The sequence below is a fragment of the Clytia hemisphaerica genome, unplaced genomic scaffold (assembly GCF_902728285.1).
Source record: "Clytia hemisphaerica strain Z4C2 unplaced genomic scaffold, Clytia hemisphaerica genome assembly, whole genome shotgun sequence".
NCBI lineage: Eukaryota > Metazoa > Cnidaria > Hydrozoa > Leptothecata > Clytiidae > Clytia > Clytia hemisphaerica.
The window spans coordinates 420544-445131 of record NW_027103851.1 but is presented as its reverse complement, the minus strand read 5'-3'; the positions used below and the strand labels follow the sequence as shown (position 1 = coordinate 445131).

Below are 24588 nucleotides of genomic sequence, written 5' to 3'. Positions count from 1 at the left end.
AAAAATGACGTCTTCCGCCTCGAAAAAAGAACATCATACTGTTTTTACCGCCGGAGCTTGATTTTAAAAGAGACTCATGTACAAACTCACGAAATTGACCAAAACCGGCGTTAGACTTGAAGGAGAAGAAGGAGAAGGAGAAGGAGAAAAATTACCGTTTTAACAAATATTTCCTTCTGGAAAGGAAATATTTAATGAACTAATGGGTATTTTTTTAAAAAGACTGGAGACAATAACATACAAATGGAAAGGATGAGTAATAGTTTGAATGCTTGAAAACCAATCTCATATCCATGACTCGGCGAAAAAAGTGACAGGAAGGGCTTTATCATAGTTTCGTTTCATTAAAGAGAACCCAGAATGTTTTGTGATTTCAATTCTCATAGCATTTATATGACAAATGTGACATAGAAGAACAAAAGGTTATGTCTATGATAAAATTTTTAGAAATGACAACGACCCGGGGAATGGTACTAAGGTTGCGAGCTGATGGGTATGTGCGGCCCGAATTTAGACCCTCGGACCCTTAGCGGGACTAAAAAAGGAGGAAAAAAGGAAAATTTTCACAGTGAATTTTACAACTCTTAATGGTACTAATTTGACTAAACTTCGATTTCGAGGGCAAAAAGTTTGAAAAATTTTAAGGCACCCCTTAACGGCTGCTTATGTCCGTACTCTTCACTTGCTAAAGTACCCCCTGGTAAATGATGTGGATTTGCCCCAGTTCCCAGAAAATATCAAAGTACTTGTTATTTTTATTTTTTAAATATCTGATTTTACCGTTCGTCATATTTAGGGCTTACCTGGAAATATGTAATAAGCTGTGATGACGAAAACATAGGGCCTTTTTTGCTCTGACTGTCAGCACTACGAAGTAGTTCATGACGTAATTACATTATACATATCCACAAGAGCTGGCAAAAGATCTTACATCAGTTTTCATGTTTTTTTTTCTCCGATAATTTGAACCAAGATTCACAATCACTGTTATGTTTACACGCTGTGGTACCGGTAGTCATTTAGTAGAGATTGACAAAGAAAATCGTGCGATGAACAGAAAAGGAACCAGGGGAAGAATTCCTCGAAAAACTCTTCAAAAATATCGTCATTATTTTATGGAAGTGGTGTTAAAAATAAAAGTTTTAAAAATACAATTTTCAAAGAACTAAAGAAATACAATGATGGTTTATTTTATCCAAGTGGTTTGATTGTCATGAAACAATGTTTTGGTCTCGTTTAGACTCTTCTTTTAAGCACCAAAATCAAGAATACCAAGTAAATAATGCTGAAGGCACAAAATTTCCTCAATCAATATTTTTTACTGAAACAATCATTTTCATCTTTGCTGATATCATCATAGCCACCCAATCGAGGGATGTACGACAAATGATTTAAATAATACCTGACATACTTCATCTTGATGCCAGTGAAAACATGCTGCGTTTCAACATAACCATTCGATGCTGTGATATGCAAACTTACTTTACTCAAGTCTTCAAAATCATAAATCTTCAAGGCTGCCAATCTCGTTTGGTTCAATTGACTGCATTGATTCGTGAACGGTATTTTTCTTTCAGTGGATTGATACTTACAACTGCAACATCGTTTTGTCACCTGTTTGTAAAAGTTGAGCGCTTCTTCAAGGAAGTAGAACTGTAACTAAGGAAAAGAAGAAAATTCATTCAGTACAGCACGATATTTTAGAAAGTTTAATGAATGACTCCTTAGTAGTATAGTATGAATAGTTTCGTTCCAAATATTACCTTCACCGAGTCACTGAACCCTGGTAGTATAGTAGTTTCTTAGCCTCAGAGTTCAGCGACTCGGTGAAAATAATATTTGAAACGAAATCATCCTGATTCATTAGGTTGGGAGTTAACTTTCATACAACTAAAACTTAACTGTAGGATTCTTCCAAGTGGAAATGTAAATTTAGTTTTCGATTTTTATAGGACTTATAGGCACAAACTGTATAATTCTATGATGGGATGACTATTTGACCCATGTTCAGTAACTATAAATATCAGTAGCTGAAACACTCCCTCACAGACCCAGTACGATTTTTTCAGCCATTGGGGTAAGAGATAATAGATCGAAACTCGACGAGGATTTGAAATCCACTATTTTCAAGTCAGAAGATTCAGTGTGGGGATCGAATAAATAGCATATTATTAGTTTTGCTGTGAGGATTTGATTATTTGATTATTTTCAGTAGCGATAAAGATTTTAATATAATTTTCCACTAAAGATATTTTAGCTAATTTTTCTAGTTAGAGGAATCGGTACAACGGGTCTGTAAAAAGGGATGTAAACTCGTTATTATTGTTATTCGAAAACGTATGAGGGTATTATTCGAAAATTGAACTTACGTTTCCGATATCAGGCTTTTCAGGTTCTTCTTTTTCAGGTTCTTTGCATACAACATTCTCATAATTAAACGTAATCTGAAATTCTTGTTTGTTGGTCGTTGCCAGTATGACAGATTCCATCTGAAATGTCACATTCTCTAACCAGCGCGTGTCTAATCCACCATATCCTCCTGAATAGAGTATATTCTTATCACCAATTGCTTTACCAAATCCTTTGAAGACAGCTTTGTAGTCTTTTGAGTGTAGCATTTTGGAAACAATAGTGGAGTCTTTGAAAGCAGGAACTTCAGTGTCTTTTGATATTTTGTTTGTAAAATTACCACTTGTTCTTACAAAGTATGATGCCTGTCAATAAAGAAAAGAATCTCGTATACTAATATGGTGGAATGTTAGCAAGGGTTTGTAGGGCAGAAAGCAATTCGCAATTTACCAAACATTGCCAGCACAAAATTTCAACTAGCTTTTCCTTTATACTGGTACAGCATTAAGTTTGACACCCGATTTTCACAGACCCACTGGAACCCCTTCCCACTGGAAATATTGGCCGAAATATCGTCCCGGTGGAAAATTATACCCTAATCTTTGCCCCCACTTAAAATAATCAGATAAGCAAGTCCTCACTGCAAAATGTTGTGCTATTTTTTCCATCACCACTGAACTTTCTGGCTCGAAAACAATTGAATTCAAACCCCCAGCCATAAAAAGCATGGGAATATCAACCCCCATCGAGTTTTAGTCCGTTATTTTTATCCCCACTGGCTGAAAGAATTCCACCGGTTCTGTGAGAAAGGGAATGGATGTAGTCCGTAAAATTGCACCCCTTCTTTACCCCTGTTAGAATTCTCTACGCAGTGTGTATGAAGTAAATGGGTCCAAGAATGAATAGAGATAAAAATATCCTATGGATTATACAGTACCAACCTTTTCCAAGACAAGTAATTTTGGAACGTTCAAGTCGCTCATTGCATCACCTATATATCCAAACTTCGTTGAAAACGAAGTCCGGATAAAATCCATGAAACTCAGACCATGGACTTCGAAAGACATTGCCAAGAATGATCCGAATGACCCAAGAAAGATTTCTGGAGATTCTAAATCGACGTTCTTTTCTTTATATACTAAATCCCCTGACATTGTTGGCAAAGTGAGCAATGAACTTCCTTTTCGACTTTGGAGCAAATCAAATCTCTTTTGTTCTTCATCCCAAATTACACTCCATTTTAGATTTTCGAAGGTCAACAGGTGAAATATTCCGAAATTATCGAAAAAACGGAGAATTCTCTTATCAAAGATTGGTAAAACACCAAAATAACGCTCTACAAAAGCTAGTTTAGTTTCGTCTTTTATAGCTAAGGCGTATAATAAGACTGTAATACCAGCTTCATTTGTTTGCATAATGTATTGAAAGTTATCCTGGTAACAGATATGGTATTCTCCGAAAGCAACCAATCCAGATTCTTCACTGGTAAGATCAGTTTGAATAGCAACACTGACATTCTCCAGCGATGTATATTCATCTGGTGAATACAAAGGGATTATTGTCGAGAAGACTTCAAATTTAACTTTTCCCTTTTCGGAAACACATATAACAGACGACGTTGCATTAGCTAGCCAATCTTTGTTGAAGTTTGGTAAGCTTGTCATGTTGTTCATTGATACAGGTCTTTGCTTCACGTGACATTTGACATCACTCAAATTTTGATTTGGAAAGTTTTTCCTTAACATCCTTCTTGTCTTACTTTTGCTGGCTCCAACGCTGGCCTGAATTGCATGTGTTTTGCCTTTAACAAAATATATATTCAGTAAAAAAGTTATTTGGGAAGTAACGGAAAACAGCCCTTACCTAGGGTTCTATATAAAAATATTTATGTCACGTTCTGAGATTGCACTCTTTCATTTTAACTTTTTTACTTTTCTTATTTGTGATTTGATTGTTGCGGCTTCATCCAAGTTTTTGTATGTCGCTTAAAGCGCGTTGATTAAAACTAAGGATTAGTCTTCAAAAATGACCAAAATTACCAAAATTACCTTTTGAACGTAGACCTTTCAAACAGCGTCGATCATTCATTTTGGATTCATCATCTATGAAAAAGATCACATCATATTAGCTCTCCAATAGGAATAGAAGATCATTGTCCCATTCCAGTGGAAGTGAACTTTAAGGCTATTCTTTTTAGTCGACTGAAATGTTGTAACATCCCTGTATCAGAGAGGAATCCTCCTGAAAGAATTGACCGTAAAAATACCTTGAAATTCAACTCTTGTCTTAAATGAGAAATTCTATGAGAATATTCTAGCTTTAAGGTGGTAGTCTACTGAGAAATGGAAAATCATCGAAAAAATTGTCGAATTTTGGTTTTTGGGTGTTTTGAGATCCTTAGGTCTTTCTGAACATCTCCTGGAAATTTCAGAGACATATCTTTATTTTTCAGGTCGCAGTGAGCATTTTCGTCCTGCTGGGTGCTTGAAAAATCGCCCTAGCAACGGAAAAAATCCCGTTGCTAAGGATTTATTTCTTCAATCTCGGTCGGAACATAGCAATGTGATACACCAAAAGAAAGCTCTTTTTACGCCCTTTTCGAGCGTCAAAATATTATTTTCCGTGGCATTACGTCATCCTTAAAATTAAAGATGGTAGGTTCAGTAGTGTAACACATCAAAACAAGCTGAAAAGCAAGCTGTAAGCATGATTCTGCAGATTTCTTGGCAAGTTTTAGATCAAAACTTAATTTCTTTGATGGAAATGATTTGTTTAAATGAAGAATAGACCCTACAGAAGCTATAAAGTTGCTGTACATTGGTTATGTTGCTGGATTTCTACGAAAAACATTTAAGTTGCCGCCATTTTGTTTTGAGCATAGGCAGTGTGCTTTTGGTGGCTCACATAATGTTTTGTAGTGGATTTAAATGTAACTGAGATATTTACAAGCACAACATGATGTAACAGAGATGGAAATGTGCATTATAATGAACTGGACCTAGCTTCTGGAGACGCACATTCTCATCTGACACCCGCCCGCTGACAACAGCCTTCCTTCGGTCAAGCCAGCTCATTGCTCATTGTCATCTAGTCTATGTGAATAAAAATATGCACACAAAAAGTTTTCATGCCTACAGAGAGTCATGCTGGACTTTCAATGAACATTTTGACACACTTATGTGGCTGTTTTCACCCAAATTTGATGTTATCGCAAGATTACCGCAAACTTTGCTATGTATACGTGACTTTAGTGCAACATGTTTTTGTTGATCTTTGGATATTTTATCAATTTTTGTGAAATTTTTTACTTTAACTTTTGAAATCTGACTGGTTGGATGAGTATTCAGTGAAGAAATTTTTTGAAACGAGCTTTCCAGCTTAAAATAATACCCATTTTTGCAGACTTTTGTCTTTTCTTTGATTTTCTCAAAACACGTTTCCGGGGGTTTGCTAACACCTATGCAGGTTTTTCTCGGGATTGAAAAGTGCTAGCTCCATGAAATTTTCAGGGGTTGTTTCTTGTACCATTTGGCAGAGGATGAGTGAAGAAAAAATTCAAAAAAATCTGTCATTGGTTCTAAATCTCAAAAATCACGTTTTTTAGGTTCCAGACCCCCTGGAAAATAATTATAAATTTTTTTTTCACTCATCCTCTGCCTTTGATGAATACCAACCACCATACCAAAAACGTTTTGCTAAAACGTTTTAGAAGTCTTTAAAAACCTGTATGGAGAAAACTATAGTACGTAACCCCCTGGTCGGTATCACCCCCGTCTGTGCTATTTTTAGAATTTTTTTTTCATATTTTGCATTGTTAATAGTTTTACTACCATTGTGGAAAGTTTCATTGAGATATCTTAAATATTTCAAAAGTTATTACAAAAAAAGTAAAAAAATGACTTTTTCCATTTCTCAGTAGACTACCACCTTAATGAAAACGGGTTCACTTTCATAGTGAATTATTATGTGGTATTTGTAAGTCCATTTGACTTTCTCTGATTTGATGTTTTTGATGTTCTATCTGGGATGGAGGGAGTTGCGTGTACGGGTATGCACCGCCCTTGAGGGTACAATTTTGGGGACCTTGAACTCCTCCTTGAAAGATCAAAATTTGGTCAAATTATTCTCAATAGGGTCGTAAAAAGCGCAAAATCTTCCTATTTTTTCTCCTCTTCAGTCCTGCTAAGGATCCGAGGGTCGGAAGTCGGGCGGCAGATACTCGTCAACTCGCAACCCTAGTACCCCCCCCTCGGGTTCTACCTATTCGATACGTTCCACTATTTGAAAATATTGAAAGTCATTGTCAACAAGAAACTCCCATAAACGACGCTCAAATATTCGATACACACCCTTATTTGAAGAAAATCCAATTGCCAGTGAAAATCGAGTAAGAAAGCATCACCTGTATCAGGCCTGGTGGAGGCGGGGAGACTCCAGTCTTCCCACTTTCGAGCAAATGAAGTTTTTCTCTCAAATTCCTATTGAATTTGATCTCATTTTGAGCCTTCAGCCTCTCCACTTTTACGGTTGTTCCGCGGGGCCTGTGTATCCTAATTTACAAAAACTTACGGTTTAAAAATGAAAAGGGTATGCAACTGTTATCACGTGATCGATATTCAGGTAAAATGTTACAATCATTTGCATCAATGAAAGACTGTATCCTTGGTAGATATTGGTAAAATTTCAGATCTCGGCAGATTGCTCCATCTTTAGCTAGTTGACAGGATTGACGACACATTGGAAGTCTTTTCCATATTTTCTTTTCTTCATGGTGAAAACACAACGGATACTTGACAGCACAAACGTAATTAGCGATCTGTTGTTTGCAAGTGCGCTGACGCCGATGATGGCTCCGAGTGAAAGTGGCAACATCTTGGTCAATTTCAGCATCAGTCACCCCTACAGGAATATCCAGCATCATTCCAGAGCTTTCATGACATATTTTACCATTGTATATTCGACATGACGATGAGGTGATTGGTGACACTAAGATTAAAGGTGAATGTTAATACGTTTATTTTAAAGAACTACGGCTTCAAAATGAACCATTTTACACCAGTCCCCCGAGAAAATTACTTGTGGAGATTCCATTGACTTCCAAGCCCGAAGGGCTAAACTCGAGACTCCTGGATGGGAAATGAAGCCTCTTATTTCCTATTCAGAACACCCGCGCGTGGTTTGTACACAAACGCCGGACTGAAAGTAAGTAAGGAAAGAAATGAGCCACTAGATACAATCCGTCGTCATGATTGCGGCGCGTTCTATGCGTGGATGGGAAATGAGTGGCTTCACTTTTTCTCGTTTGGTAAAGGTTACAGATTCTACTCCAGCCCTTCGGGCTAAATAGTAAACTCAATGGAAGTTTCAACTGTTCAATTTCTTCACTACGCTATGGGTACAAGACTAGAAATAATTTTCAAAATACATCAGTTTCACATAATTTGTCCCTTTGATTTGATTACCTCGAATGTTGAGAATGATGAAACAAAACAACAGCAAATATACTAATCTCTTCATCCACATTTCGAGACAGCACTAAAAATTATTGACAATTCAACTCTTTTGATACCTAGCTCCTAGCTAATGATATATTTTTCTTATTCCAAAAGAAATCAGGTTAAAATTGACATGAAGTTTCCTGAAACCTTACCCTGAAACCTCTTAAAAATCCTGTTTTTATTGGAAACCAAAATCAAAATATGTCAAATCTTTGCTTTTACTTTTGATGTAAGTTCAGCCTAAAACAAGCAAAGAAACTTTTTGAATATTTCCCCCGCTATAAGGGGAAATATTAGTTAAAAAGGCATTTCTCCGATCCTTGGCTACTTACGCCCTTTTTGCGCCCTTAATAACGCCCACGCCTCTCCCGATCGATTTGTGCAGCGAGGCATTTGTGCAGCGAGGCGGAACTCTTGTCTATAGTGTAAAACCTTTAGTCAGGATTAATCAATGTGCGATTTTTATTGAGGAAATTTAACTCACCATGTGGTGCATATTCTGGACTGTTTTGCTTTGGTTGTCAACTCGACTGAATTGGAAACTTTCTCTCTGGTTATTTTTCAGACAGTCAGACAGCTTTAAAAGTGACTTTCAGGGATCTTTTTCTTAAGGATTTTTGAAGTTTTTGGATGCAATATTCTTTATTTTTTTTATTTTTTTTTCTCCTAAAAGTGTCATACAGTGTGCTGGTGATTAAGGAAGCATTGATCACCAACAGTGTGAGTAAACAACAGTGCTTGATCACTAAAGAGCTACACGGCAAAAATATAAACCTTGTCTGCTTGAGCAGATTGATTTACATTCTCGACAAAGAGGTCGATAAAACAAACCTTGTCTGCTTGAGCAGATTGATTTACATTTTCGACAAAGAGGTCGATAAAACAAACCTTGTCTGCTTGTTGAGCAGATTGATTATTTACACTCTCGACAAAGAAGTCGATAGAAAAACTATTGTCCGATATTTCGTACACGGCAAAAATATAAACCTTGTCTGCTTGAGCAGATTGATTTACATTCTCGACAAAGAAGTCGATAGAAAAACTATTGTCCGATATTTCAGGTTGACATATATTCTTGACAAAGAGGTCGATAGAATAAAGCATCTCCTCTTTTGTGGATTAGATTGGTGTCAAGAGATTCATATATCAACAAACTTCCACATAAATATAAACATGAAGGTAATCCAAGGTAATTTCAACCAAGCACACGAAATGTTTGGACATAGCGCTGGTAAGCAGTGTGCTGCTATGTCACTTTTTTCAATATGTTGGACAAAGATTAGACATACCAATTTTTGGAAAGACTATGATTTAGACTATATTTTGCAAAAGGGTGACAAGGTTTTCAAAGACACTGGCAAAAGTCGTTCTCTTTATATTAACGAGCTACCCTTGAAAATTTTTGTTGAAGATAATGATTTTGATATCAAGGTTATTCAGCTAGTTGATGGTTATGTAGAGACTCTTTATGATGGCAGTCAAGTTTATTTGGACACTTTTCTCGACAAAAACTTATTTTTTAGTGAAACTGTCACTGGTGTAATTCTTTTTATTGAAGGTTATTGTGTATCCATTTTAAAAGATAGAACTAGGCAAAAATTTTATTTGTTTGATTCTCACAGTCGTGACGGTGAAGGAAAGATAGTTGATAGTGATACTGGCAAATCAATGTTGATGGAACTATCAACATCAAAAGAAATTTCAGACTATATTTTTGCTACTTATGGATTCCATGCTCATCAATTTGCTTATATTGAGGCAAATATGAGTGTAGGAAATAAAACTAATTTAGGAAAAGCTTTAACTAAGGTTTAGAGCATCTAAACTTTATTCAAATGAACTGCCATACAAAAAGAAAATGCATATAACCAATAAAGTTAAACAAAAGCGAAAGCGTCATTATTCAAAGCATTCAAATGAAATCAAGCAGAGCAAAAAAGTCAAGTATAATAAGGAAAAAATTAGGGGACAGAATAATTCTCACAGACATGAAAGAATAGCAAAATTTAAAAAGAGCATTAAAGAAGGTCCTATCTATGTTTGCGTTTGTTGTCATCGATGTCTTTATAAAAGATCTGTTATTTATTTCAAAGAAGAAAAGTATAACAAAAATGGATTCAATTTGGACTTAGACCTTGTTCCAAGCTTTGACAACTCATTATACATTTGTAGAACTTGTGACAAGAAACTACTAAAACAGGAAATACCTTGTCAAAGTGTGAAAAATAAACTTGAATTATATAGCTTGCCAAATCATTTAAAAAATATAAATAAAATTGAACGTGCGGTAATATCACAGCGAATTTTATTTTCAAAAGTGAAAATAATGCCAAAAGGACAATTTCCAAAAATCAAAGGAATAATTTGTAATATACCAATTGAAACTGAAGAAGTCTGCAATGTGCTACCCAGGACTCTTGAAAATAGCAATGTCATTTTTATGAAACTGAAAAGAAAATTGAGTTACAAGTCGCATGTTATCGCTGAGTCAGTAAGACCTGAATTCATTTTTTCAATTTTAAATCATCTTAAGAATGTTAATCCATTGTATTGTGATATAAATGTTCAAGAACTTTCAGCGAATGCTTTTGACATCAGATTTGTTGATGAAAAAGATATTGATTTTACTGTTGATGATGATGCATCAGCAGACGATTCTACAAAATTGATCATCAAATTTGTTGATGACAAAGATGTTCAAAAAATTAGTAACTACAAAGAGGTTGATGAATTTGAAAACGAGGACCCAATGGATGAACACCGAATAGAATACGTCGAGACCAGTTTAATATCCAAATGTCCCCATGTTATTGTAGATGAAGAAAATATTGTTGTAGCTCCTGGAGAGGGAAAAGCACTTTTAAGTATTTTGAAAGACTTGAATGCTGAAGTCTTGGCTTTCCCTGATTTGTTCCCAACAGGAAAATTTGGTTATACTGCAGCCAGAGATGTAAAACTTACCCATACAAAGTATTTCAATCAACGCTTGCTAAATTATACACAGAAATTTGCCTCTGATACAGATTACATTTTTTTTGGCAACTTTGTTTCCCAGCAAAAAAACTTGCAAAATCAAATGAATGTTGCAATGCGGAAAGTTTCAGGTAGAAACATAAATGCTGGCATGCTGAGTGACAATTTCAAGGAAACTGTTAAAAATTTTGTTGTTAATGAACAAGCGTATAATTTCATGAATACTGTCAAAGGCTCTTCGGCCTACTGGAAAAATATGCTCTCTGACGTTTTAGCAATGGTGAAACAGCTTGGGATCCCATCATTTTTCATGACTTTATCTTGTGCTGATTTAACCTTCTATCATATCCAAACTTAATGGTCAAGAATTGTCAGACGAAGAAATAAATGCATTGTCTTATTTTGAAAGATGTGAGCTACTCAATAGCAATCCAGTTCTATTAGCAAGACATTTCAATTACCGTGTTGAGGTTTTCTTTAAGGAAATAGTAATTAACGGCCCTCTTGGAAAAGTTAAATATCATGTCATTAGAATCGAATTTCAATTTAGAGGTTCACCACATGTACACTGTTTGATATGGGTTGAAAATATGCCTACTTTGAGCCTAGAAACTATAGATGAGTATACACAATATTTGGATTCGATAATATCTGCAAACATACCTTCTGAACTTTCTAAGCTGAAAGAACTTGTTGAGAAATATCAGGTGCATAGCCACTCAAAAACCTGCACTAAATATAACAACAAGGAATGTCGCTTTGGATTTGGAAAGTTCTTCACACATAGAACAATTATCGCAAAACCAATTCCACCAGATACACCTAATAAGAGTCAAATTTTATTAAAGCAGAAAGAAGTTTTAACCAAAGTGAAGCAATATATCGACAAGTTTTTAAACCCTAAAAAAAGGAATTTTTTGTACCCAGAAAAGCCAAACTATGAGCAAATTCCAAATATTGATTATTATTATTATTACAACGAATACAAAGTTCAGGCACGCCGTGGGCCTCTAGAACTGGTCTTTGTTTATTTACAATAAATATCGTAGTTCATGGTTTGCCCATGCTTTGTTTAAATTATTCTTGAACGATTTTATCGATGATGCTTCTGCCACGTATTTTGGAAGCGCGTTCCATGTTGAGATAGTTCTATAAAAGAAGGACTTGCTTTGTGCACCACGTACTCCATCGTCCGGGAAATTCATCTGAAGCTCGTGTATATGCTTTCTACATGGTCGCGTCCTTTTGATAAACTTTTTTGGTGTTGTTTTACTATCATAGATGTGGATATGCTTATACACCTGGACCATGTCACAGAAAAGTCTTCGAAACTCAAGGGATGGTAGCGCCAAGCGTCTTAGTCTTTCTGCATATGGTAACCGTGAGATTGGTTTTACTAGTTTTGTCGCACGTCTTTGGACACTCTCGATCAGGTTGATAGATCGACGTAATCTTGGTTGCCATACTGATTGAGCATACTCTAAATGTGGTCGTACAAAGGTGGTATAAAGTGTCTGGAATACGTGAGGACTAGGGTCTTGAAATCCTCTTTTGAGCAATCCCAACATAGAATTAGCTTTGTTTACTTGCTTAGCGATATGTTCTTCAAATGAAAGATCTGAGTCTATCAAAACACCGAGATCTTTTTCTGTGAAGACATGTTCAAGTTGCTCTCCATTTAGTTGATACGGGTGTGCATGCTTTATGTTCTCGAATTTACCTATCGTTAAAACGTGGCATTTGTCGGGGTGGAATTTCAACAGCCACTCATGGGACCATCTTTCAAGTGCTTCAATGTCATGTTGTACGATTAAGGAGTCAAGAATGGAATTGATTTCCTTTATAATCTTCGTGTCGTCTGCAAACAAGAAAATGCTTGATAGAACATGTTCTGGTAGGTCATTAATATAAATAACAAAAAGCAGAGGACCGAGCACGCTTCCTTGAGGAATGCCACTTATCACTGGATCTAAAGATGATTTTGCACCATTAACACTCACTAATTGCTTGCGGTTCGATAGAAAAGATTTGATCCAGTTCAGAATTAATTCGTTTATCCCGTAGCGTTCTAGTTTCATCATAAGCCTTCGATGGGGTACCGTGTCAAATGCCTTGGCAAAGTCGAAGTATATGCAGTCGACCACTTCACTTTTTGCAGTTGATTCGCAACACATATCTATAAAGGAGATAAGCTGTGTGACTGTTGACCTTTTGTTGATGAAACCGTATTGCTTGTTCGATAGAAGCTCCTCGCTGATAAGGTGTTCCATGATATGTTTTCGTATCATTGTTTCCATCAACTTACAGACTACTGAAGTTAGACTTACGGGGCGATAGTTAATAGCAAGGTTGTGTGCTCCTTTGTTTTTATAGATTGGTGTCACATATGCTAGTTTCCAGTCACTAGGTAAGTTTCCTTCCTCGAGAGTTTTATTCATTATGATTGATAGTGGTTCTGCAATATGGTCACGAAGTTCAATAAGCATTGAGGCATGAATCTCATCTGGACCAATTGATTTATTCGCATTGAGCTTCCTGATTTGTTCTGTTATCATTTCCTTCGTAATGTTTAGTGGTTGAAGTATTTTATCTGTTTCTGTTGTCAAAATCAGGTAGATCACCTTCCGGTTCTTTAGTAAAGACACTGCAAAATTGTTTCTGCAGGATGTTGGCCTTTTCTTGGTCCTCGTGCTTTAGGGATGTCTTGTCATCGGGCGTTTCAAGAAGAGGGGAAACTCCACTTTTGATTTAAGTTTGCCTCTGACATGTGACCAGAACGCTTTTGGGTTTCTCTTTGAGTTTTCACCGATGGCTAGATCGTATTCTCTTTTTGCAAGTGCCATCTTTCGATTGACACGGTTCCTCGCGATTACATATCGGATTCTTGCTTGACGTCTGTTTGTGGGTGATGATTTTGATTTTAACCAGATCCTGTGAAGTCGCCTCTTTTCTTTGATGTCATTACGTAGTTCAGCATTAATTGGAATTTTCCCTTTCTTTTTCCAGTGAGGCGCTCCTAACTCTTTTCTTGGGACAAATTGATCTCTGAGTTGAAGAAGTTTTGTTTTGAATTTTGACCAGAGCTCCTCGATCGACCCATGTGAGGTATCTATGAATTCTCTCGTCCAGTTGATTCTTTGCAGATGACTTTTCATCGACTTAAAGTCTGCCAAGTGGTAGGTGTATCTTTCGGTTGGTGCTTTAAGTTCCATATAACATTTAAAGCTAAAAGAGAGAACGCTATGATCACTTTTTCCTAAAGGGCTTAGGAAATTTAGATCTTGAACCTGATCTCTTTCATCTGTTAAGATGAGGTCAATCAGTGAAGGCTCGTCAGTACCTCGACATCTGGTAGGTTCATTCGTATGTTGGAAAAGGAATGAATCACGTAATGCTTCCAGGAATTGCTCTTCTTTACTTTCCTCTACATGTGGGCTTGTCCAGTTCTTCCAATTTATAGTTGGAAAATTGAAGTCGCCAATGATGCAACGATGCGTGTATCTCTTATCTTCTGATATAATTCGTAAGAGCTGGTTAAGATTGGCATTATTTTCTCCAGAGTTTGATTGATTCGTTGGACTGCGGTAGACGCATGCAAAGCAAAGCATATCTTTTCCAGCCAGACGTACTTCAATGATGCACGCCTCCTCCAGTGCTACAGGACATTCAATGTCAACTGTAAGGTGGTCTACACTGGTATGTCCTAGGATGACGATACCACGTCCTGTATTGTTCTCAGTATTGGTGTGGTTTACAACTGTGTATCCATCAATTAGATATTCGTGAATTTTCCATCTTTCACCGTTCTTTGGTTTGACTTCACAGATTGCAATAAAATGTGGATATTCTTTTGTTACGAGTTCTTCTAGTTGTAGTTTTTTCATTGTTGTCAGCTGGTCGGCATTTGTATACATAATTTTTATTTCCGAAATTGTGTTTGATTGGTTCTCGTTTTTGTTTTTTGATACTTGTTTATGCGTTTCTCTTGTTTTTATTGGTGGTTTGCGACTTTGATCTTCTTCAGGTAAAAGCCGTTTTTTGAGTTGCCTCTCACACGATAGATATAGGTTTCTGATTTCTCTTGTGAGTTTCTTGTTTTGGCTTCTGTTGAGAGTACCTTGAATTGTTTTCTTTCATCAGGGGTGAGATCCTCAGTAACGCTAATACCTTTGTACGTCGCGTTATCCTTCAGTGCTGTAAGATTGCCAAGTAAATTCCATTTATCAGACTCATCGTTAAGAGAGACTAACAATGGACGTTTCTTTCCTTCTTCCTCCTTACCCAATCTTGCTACACGTTTGATAAGACTGCGTGAGTGGGTATCCTTAATCAAGTTTGAAGCCCAGGTTTTGTCATCATTAATACTTTGCTCAACAACGCCATGTACGATAACATTTGAGGCGCGTTTTTGTTTACTGTATTCTTCGGTTTCTTCTTCGCGTATTGCGTCCCTGATCACTTCTTTCAGGGCTTTTGAATCCGGGGACTCCTTTGAGCCAGTAACATTGGCATAGGTCTGTGACAGAAACTTACATTCTTTTTTAATTGTCTCCTCAAGCATTTCCTTGAGGGATTCGATTTTGCTTTCTATCTTGGTCTCCAACTTCTGTTCGACAAATTCGAAAGTGTGAAGGCCAGGATCGGTACTGAGTTTACTCTTTAAACTTTCCAGTTCATGTTGTTGTTCATTTATTTTCTTTCGGTCAATCTCATTCTGTTTTAACAATCCTTTGCAAGCATTAAGCTCTCGGCGGAGTGTCTCGTTTTCCCTTTTAACAGATGATGGTAGGGTCCGTGGTTTTGCAGGAACAAGTTCAAGAACTTTGGGTGTTACAGTCACGCAGTTGGGACAAACATACTTGTAGTGCGTGCTTTTGTGCTTGTCTAGGAAAAGTTGAATTTGGTATGGTGGTAACTGTGTACAGCGAAAATGGACCAAGCGTCTACATTTCAGACAAACCAAACAATCTTGATCTTTGTCGTCGATGCAGTCCGTTAGTGTGCATATGACCAATTCAGCACTGGATTTCTTTTGATTGGATGCCATGTCGTCAGGTTTAGAAGAAAAATTAAGGTTTTTTCTTCAACATTTGATATTTTGGTGAAGATGTTGTTGGAAAAATTTTCTGTTCCAAGAAAGCGTCTTGATTAAGTGACGTCAAATAAATTATGATGAAGTTGTTGAATCTTTGGATATTTCCATTCATGATTATGAAGGTGCCTTATCAATTTCAACAGATGATAATGATTTTCAAGTGCATTTGAAAAGGGGTACAAGCTCATGTTTTGTTAACAATTACTTTGAAGAAGGTCTTCTTGCCTGGGAAGCTAACATAGACTTGCAACCAGTTTTTAATCATTATAAAGCTGTGCAGTACATGTGCTCTTATTTTTCAAAAAATGAAACCTCTAGTTCGGAAGCAATGAAAGAAGCATTAGCAGAATGTAAAGAACTTGATAAAGACAAGTATGAAACCATGCGAAAAATAGCACAAGCTTACAGTGATAACAGAGAATGTTCTGTTCAAGAAGCAGTCTATCAGTTAATGCCTGAATTGTGGCTTCGCAAGGGATATCCTCAAGTTTCATTTGTCAATACTAATTTGCCTGAGAACCGCTTTCATATGTTAAAATCAGAAGATGAATTGGCTGAACTTCCTGAAGACAGCGAAGATGTTTTCAAGAAAAATATCCTTGATAGATATATTGATCGACCAAACCGAAATTTTAAAAATGGCAAATTTAGTGTAATTGATGACTTATGTTATGCCCAATTTTGTAGCAACTATGAGCTTGACAAAAAAATTGACTATGCAGATTTGATGAATGACAATCAACCTAATGTACTAGATGACTCTGTTGTTGAAGAAAATCACGATGAAAATACATTTCCCAAGAAAATTCCATTAATGAACTCTAAAGAATGTATGCGATGCAGAAAAGTGAGAAAAGTTCTTAGAACGTATACTCCAAATCGTCACTTATACCCAGAGAAATACGCTCATCACCTCTTGATGTTATTTTACCCTTTTCGCAAAGAAGAGGAAGATCTGAAGTTGAACAATTCTTACATGCTTAAGCTAGCAGATCCTAATGTCTTAGAAATAGTTAATAGAAATAAAGAAATATTTGAACCAAACTCTGAATTAGTTGAAGTAGCTTTGCAAAACTACAGGAGTGACATGCTTACAAATCAAAATTCCTTTGCCCAGCAAGAAAACGATGAGGTTTTTGATCTTTTAAATGAGGAGTTGAATAACAACAATGATATTGAAGATGAATCACACAATGAAGAGGAAGCACTAGACAATTTACCACCTGCTACAGTTCATCAAATAGCTCTCTCTGATGATGAATTAAACTCCAACATAGAATCATTAAATGAAAAACAACGCGAAATATTTGATGTGGTTTATACATGGGCAAAAAAGTTTGTCCAAAATAGAAACTTGGAAAAACCAGAGGTATTACACCCATTGCATATCTTTTTAACAGCAGCTGGTGGATGCGGAAAAAGTTATTTGGTAAAATGCCTTTACAATACTTTGAATAAACTTCTTTCTCGAAAAGGTGATTCATCAAAAGCTAAAATTTTGTTATTGGCACCAACTAGTGTTGCTGCAATTAACATAGATGGCACAACTATTCATACTGGTCTTGGAATTCCTTGTAAAAATTTCATACCACTTAGTGATAAACAGAAAACCAATCTTCGATTAAAACTTCAAGAAGTAAGTGTAATATTTATAGATGAAATATCAATGGTTAGTCCTAAACTTTTGTTACAAATCCACCAACGTCTCTGTGAAATATTTGGATTATCTGACCGCATACCATTTGCTAATAAAACAATTATTGTCAGCGGAGATTTGTATCAATTGCCACCTGTAAGAGCAAAGCCAGTGTTTTCCCTTGATGGATTTATAATAAGCTTGTTAAAGCTTTGGCATAACTTCAGATTTGCAGAACTTAATAAAGTTATGCGTCAACAAGGTGACAACACATTTATTGATTTATTAAATAACGTTAGAATTGGAAGGTTAACTGAGGGTGATGAACAAATTTTACAATCAAAATTTGTTTCACCTGAAAATTCAGATTACCCATGGGATGCCCTGCACTTGTTTGCTGAGAATAGTCTTTGTAAAAATTCACAATGAAAGAATGCTCAATACTTTGTCTACTCGTTTAGTCAATATATTTGCTACTGAAGAATATCCTCATGGACTTGCTCCAAGTAAAATTCAAGAAATCAGGAACAAAAATTATACTGATACAGGTGGTCTTGCATATAACCTTGGAATCAAAGTTGGTGCACGAATCATGTTGACTGCAAATATGGACATTAGTGATAGACTTGTTAATGGTCAGCTTGGTACTATAAAACACCTGACTATTTTAAATGGAAAGTGTGAAAAAATTTATATCCTATTTGATGATGTTAAAGCAGGTAATGAAAGAAAGGCTAGTGACAATTTTGCGCGTCATAATGGATATGTTCCAATTGAAAGAACTGAAGCCAAGTTTGGAGTTTCCAATAGAAAATCAACTCTTATGGTAACATGGACACAATTTCCTATTGTTTTATCTTATGCATGCACAGTACATAAAGTACAAGGCTTAACCCTTGAAAAAATTGTTGTAAATTTTCAGTTGAATAAACAAACTTATTTTAATCCTGGGCAAATTTATGTAGCTTTGAGTCGAGTGACTTCGTTGAATGGATTGTATCTTACTGGTGATTATTCCTCTTCTGCAATTAAAGCAAATTCAAAAGCGGAGCTAGAATATCAAAGACTAAGATGTAAAGAGAATTTACTAGAGCCTATGGTTTCGTTTACTCCAAATGATCACAATTTAGTTCTGACTTTATTGAATATTAGATCACTCAATAAAAAAGCTGTCTCTATGAAAAACTACAAGGAAATTAAAAAAACAGATTTGTTCCTATTTACAGAGACACAAATTGTTGATAATGCAAATACTGAAGAAATTGAACAGCATTTACAACCTTTTAAAATGATTTTCAATAACGACACAGACAAATTCAAAAGCCTGGCTTTAGGATGCAATGAATCTATTAAAACACTGGAGGATCTCCATGTTTCTGGCTTCTCATTGGTAAAGTTTGTAAAAGAGGCATTGAATAAAAAGGTTTTTACTGTATTACTGCTCTATCGCAGTCATCAAGAAACATTACATTCCTTTTTTGATAAACTGTATATGATTCTCCATGAAATGCCAGAAATTGACTTGATAGTTGGTGATTTCAATGTTGATTTGCTAAGAGAAAGTGTGGAAGCAGATGTACTTCTGAATCAATGGCTACAAAATTACATTCAAATTGTCAAAGAGCCTACTCATGTTGATGGAGGGCTTATTGATCATGTCTTTGTTAGAAAATCGTTGTTAGAAAAATATTCAGTTGATTGCACTAAATGTTGTACTAATCTGTCGGACCACGATGCAATAAAAATACATATATCAAGCTTGTAGTTGGCTGGTTATAATGGAATTGTCAAATATGGGGTCTATTATAGACTCGGAATAGTATTAGTAGGTAGGGGCTGGGGGAGCAGGGCTAGATAGGCGAGGGGAGGAGGGGCTTATGTAAGGTGTCTGGACAAATGTCAGATTATTTGGAAAACAATAAATCATCAATATACATCTATTGTTTACAAACATTTTTATTATCTTCCAAATGATGATGGTATAATTTCTCAACAACTAGTAGAATGGAAAATTAAATCAATGGGATTGAATTTAAGATTGAAAAACTTATATAATATATAGTTTTTGAAATAAATTTTGTGTATTTGCATTAATTTTGTAATATATTTTGATTTTTTAATGTAATATTGGTCAAATCAAAATTTTTGACTAATTATGTAATAACAAATTTTTCTATTTTTTAATACTTTCTACTTCTAGTGTCTGTGGCATTATGGCTGTGGTGCATGTCAATAGGCTAAATTTCAAAACGTACCTTATTTGTTAAAATATGCTCCTCCAGCCTCAAGAGTCTAAGGGATATTGACTACAAGAAAACAATGTATACTGGTATTATAATATAAGCAGCAAGTGCTGAGGTTTTATGGATTTTTTGGTAGGGATGGGTTGTTTGCCTCTTGGGGATAACTTTCAATACTTTTCAAGTGGTAATTTTATGTGGTATCTGTTTAAAAAAAGCAATGCTGCTCTCAAAAAAGAATTCCTTTCTTTTGTCAGATACCATGTAATATTTTAAGGGAAGAAATTTTCACAGAATTTAATTTTGCAAAAAACAAGGTTTTTGGTGCAAATTTGGGCTATTTCAGGCCTTTAATTAGCAGTAAAATTCTACTTTTTGTGTGTTGCGTGAGGAAAGGAATTTAATTAAACTCCATGAAAATTTCTTCCCTAAGGTATTCCTTAATTCAATGCACCATAGCAAAATCTACAGTGTGTCTGTTTAAAAGCACTCAAGCTTGCAGGGGTTGATTTCTACTCACAATGTTTCACTTTTTTACGGACACACTGTATTTCAATGCAAGATTTATATTATATTTATATTATAAAGTTTTGTTTTATTTCAAAAAAAATTTCATTGTGTTTTTCTGGTATAACAATGAACATTGAACAATCTCAATTATAGCTAACAAATTATATACAAAACAATAACAACGACAATTGATATTTGGTGGTTGAATTGCTTTTTGGAATGATTTGAACCTAACTAGAATGGATTTTTGGATTAAAATGGAGGAGAAGTATCTCACGTTGAATTTGCTATTGGACATCAAATCGATTTTTATCTTAACTGTCCATCGTATCTCGTCTCTAAACCTCACTTGCGCTTCAGTGTTAAACGAAATTTAATTGTCACAGATTCAGATGTGCAACGATTACACAAGAAAGGTAAAATAGAATCTCTATAAATATTTTTCATTATTGATTTTCACAGTTTACATCTGAAAAATAAATTAGGGGTGTGCGAATTTTTTAAAGCAAAGATAGATTTCCATGTGCCATGTCCTAACTCCATGAAGAAAAAAAGACAGCTGCATGCACTAGCAAAGTTAGGCTCTATTTATATTGTGCACTCAATCTGCAGGCTAAAATGGGAAAAGTTATTAATTATCTATTATTGGTTCCCTTTTGAGGTAGCTTGGCTAGCATATTTCATTCTGCTACCCCGCCCACTTGCTGTTCAGAATATCAGTATGGTGACAAGGTTGATCTCAAATATGTTTCGCCCTTCAAATTTCAGATCATCATCAAACCAAACTTTCTTTTGTTTTCCACTTTTGATTTCACAATGATTTTGCAGAATATAAAAACAAAAGGGACATAAAGTTTTGACAAAGAAAAAAAAAATTTTCATGGAAAAAAATAAATAACATTGATAATGACTTTTATTATTCGAACGTTCTTTTTGAATGACCTGTCAATTTCACTCATCAAAACAATAGAAAAAGAGAAAAGCCAAAACAACTTTGTTATTTTTCTATTCCCGCGTTTTTCCTTTCTTACGGAAACGACTGATCTGACGAGGTTTACCTTACGCAATCTGGATTGGTTGAGTTAAAGATTGACTCAGGAATGTCACCCGTCCGTTTTCCAGTCTTTAAGGATGGCAACCGAAAAAGGGTGGAAAGACAGGCACCCAATCTACTTTTGAGGAAGAATGAATATTTTATGGTTGAATAGTCATTATTTATTGAAAATTAATTGGGCTTTGAAACCCTTCGAAAAATGAGAAAATGTCCCAAAAAACCCTTGGAATTATTTTTAAACTGGAAAAGTTCGTCCGCTTCCATAGATGGATATCAAACTCGATATCAAATGGAACAGCCTATTCTCTTCAATTTATTTGGCAGCATGGTTCTTTGATCGAACTAAAAATTCTACTACACTGGCATGTGGATGTATTTATTAAGATAATTAAAATTACGTTTTTTGTAATGAATAGTTAACTTTCTTGTGCACTAATGTGATGCTTACATTGCATAAATCACAACAAGTCATGTATTGATATATCGAAACGATAACTGATGTTCTAACTGTTTATTTTTTTCAGATTGCACAAACTTGCTCACCTGCCTGGAACTGCATATATTGTCGCAACCTTTTCTTATGAAATGTGGCCCAGCAATAAAGATGCTTGAAATTTCACATATTCTATAATCATTCGTTACAACCGTTAGAGCTGCTGACGAAAAATCTTGTTTAAATGTTTACGCGTGTGACTTATGCACATAATTTGATTATTTTCAAATGGAAATTCGGTCCCATCAATGCAAATAAAAATTATATATTTCAAATCGACTATTTTATTTTAGCGAGTTTATGTATCTGAGATATCTAGCGCTACGGCACAGGGTTAACGTCACGACGGCCCGGGAAAGCAAGTTCGACTTGTCGGGAAAACTTATTGTCGACTTTGTTATAGACGGTAAAAACACCAAATCACAGTGCCGTTCGTCGAATATCGAACTTGCTTTTACTCGCCAAACTCGCCATCTCCCTCGCCGCCTTAACCGTAGCCGTCGATATCTCAGATACATAAATTCGCTTCGAAGGGGTGGACGTTAACATCTAAGCGCGAAGCGCTAGACTAGGAACTTCTTGGTAGGATTTGAAACAAATTAAATCCTACCAAAGTCGTGCGGCGACCCGTATGGTTTTCTACAGAACCCCGGATTAAAAGTAGCGTTTACCGCTAGATTATGAAAACTTGATCAGTCGGAAACAATAAAATTGCTAGATTCAATCCGTCGCAAAAAATAGTTAAGGCTTCACTTTTCTAAGCCTGGTAATAGAAGTGAAGAAGAAGAGATAGAAGCTTCATCTGGGGCTTTTAACCATTAAGTTTAAAGCCCGAAGGGCTAGAGTAGAAACTTTTGAATGGGAAATGAAGCCACTTAATGATTTCCCATCCGGAACGCCCGCGCGTAGTTTTTACACAAACGCCGGATTGAAAGTAAAATCTATCGCTAGATTTCGAAAAATGTAGTACTCAAAAACAAAGAAACCGCTGGATACAATCCATCGTCATGATTGCGGCGCGTTCTATCTAGGCGCGTTCTGGATGGGAAATAAGTTCACTTTTTCTTGCCTGGGAAAGGTTAGAGATTCTACTCTAGCCCTTCGGGCTTTAAACTCAATGCTTTTAACTCTATGGGGTGGAGGGGGCGTTTAAAAAAGAATCGTCCGATTTGATTTTTCAGCCTCGTTTCTATAAATAAGTGGTCAAACTATCATTCAAGTTTGTTTAAAACAAAAAATTTCAAAATGTATCAAGTAAATATGACCACGGTAGCTGTTAATTTGATCCCAAACCTCTATATATCCTGAGAACGTTTCTTCATTCTTCGCAGTTCTCTCGTGGTTACGCTCTGTTATTTGTTGGATTCTGTTAAAGTCAAAGTCAAGGTAATTGATTGTCAGGCTTACTTTCATTTACTATTACGATTCATCAATCAAATAATGAAATAGAACTTAAACTTGACATTTACAAACTCAATCAATTCTATATTTCTATTTATAGACATCATGTTGGGTGAACATTCGAAAGCATCCACCGAAGGAGGACTTCAAAATATCTGTTCTGAAGGCACGTTCCAGCTGGATATGGCGGTCTGTTCTTACCGAACTAAAGAAAAAAGTCTGCTGGAAAAAAGTGGTCTGTTCTACTGAAGATTGGGACCAGCTGGAAAAAATATGGTCTGTTCTACTGAAGATTGGGACCAGCTGGAAAAATATGATCTGTTCTACTGAAGATTGGGACCAGCTGGAAAAATATGATCTGTTCTTATGAAAAAATAGTCTGATATCTTATATTTATAAATAACGTGTCTAAGAATTTCCTATCTGTTCTGAGGGAATTTAAAAAAAGTCCTGAATGTTGTTGCCTGGAGTGGCAGCTGAAAATTCTCCATCTGTTCTACAAAACATCTGGAAATTGTGGATCTGTTCGAACTGTTAGCTGGAAATTAAGTTTCTGTTCTTAAAAGTCCTTCAATGTCAAGCTGGAATTTAGCGATCTGTTCTTAAAAGATTTTGTCAGCCCTGGTAGATAAGAACAGTTAACTCGCGTAAAATCAATCGCCTGGTAATTTCGTATCTGTTCTGAAAGTTTTTTTACCTCCTAGCTGGAAAAATATAACTGTTCTGAAGTAAAAATTTCTCGCCTGGAAAACGAGGAACTGTTCTTAATTTCGTGGAAATCCTTCCAGCTGGCAAATCAGAACAGATATTTGCAAATTTTAGGTCGGTGGCTGCTTCTGAACATTCTCAAGATGAAGATAAAGAAAATTATGCAGGCAACCAAATTGGTGATGCAGGCAACAAAATGAGTGATGATGACAGTAAAAAAGGTTTGTGAAACAAATTTTAGGCAATTCTGAAGCAAAAATAGGATAGTCCTCCACTTGCTAGTGAAGATAGAGCTTTCTGTTACATGAAAACATGAAAAAGAAGAAAACAGAGGCAAGTTCATTTTCCAAGAAAACATGGTTGGTCATGATTATGCATGCAAACTTGTTTATAGTTTTATAGACTCTGGTGTAATCTTTGGATGTTTTAAATGGTTTTAGATCTTGTAAGGCTGCTTTTTTTCAATTTATGTTTTGTTGCCCTGGGTTGGCTAGGAAAGTTTTGGAAACATGGGTTTGCACTTTCATTTTCTAGGGAGACCAAGCTCTATAATTTTAGAACTTTGTATGTTGAGGTAAATTTTGGTTTTTCTAAAATTTTGAGCTTGGATATCCAGGCTAGAAATTTTGTG

The 24588-nt window shown here is 35.8% G+C and overlaps 2 protein-coding genes across 2 annotated transcripts; both read right to left on the bottom strand.

The window, feature by feature from the left end:
* Positions 1-1094: 1094 nt before the first annotated feature.
* LOC136807673 (uncharacterized) lies at positions 1095-7934 on the bottom strand. The gene is made up of 6 exons (XM_067064269.1): positions 7812-7934; positions 6919-7335; positions 4398-4451; positions 3291-4150; positions 2370-2714; positions 1095-1659 (listed from the first exon to the last, which is right to left on the bottom strand). The coding sequence occupies exons 1-6, from the start codon at positions 7870-7872 to the stop codon at positions 1309-1311; spliced, it is 2088 nt and encodes a 695-aa protein (XP_066920370.1). The 5' UTR covers positions 7873-7934; the 3' UTR covers positions 1095-1308.
* A 5579-nt stretch (positions 7935-13513) lies between these two features.
* On the bottom strand, positions 13514-14704 carry LOC136807817 (uncharacterized). The gene has a single exon (XM_067064439.1). It carries the CDS (start codon positions 14702-14704, stop codon positions 13514-13516), a length of 1191 nt encoding a protein of 396 aa, XP_066920540.1.
* Between the last annotated feature and the right edge of the window lie 9884 nt (positions 14705-24588).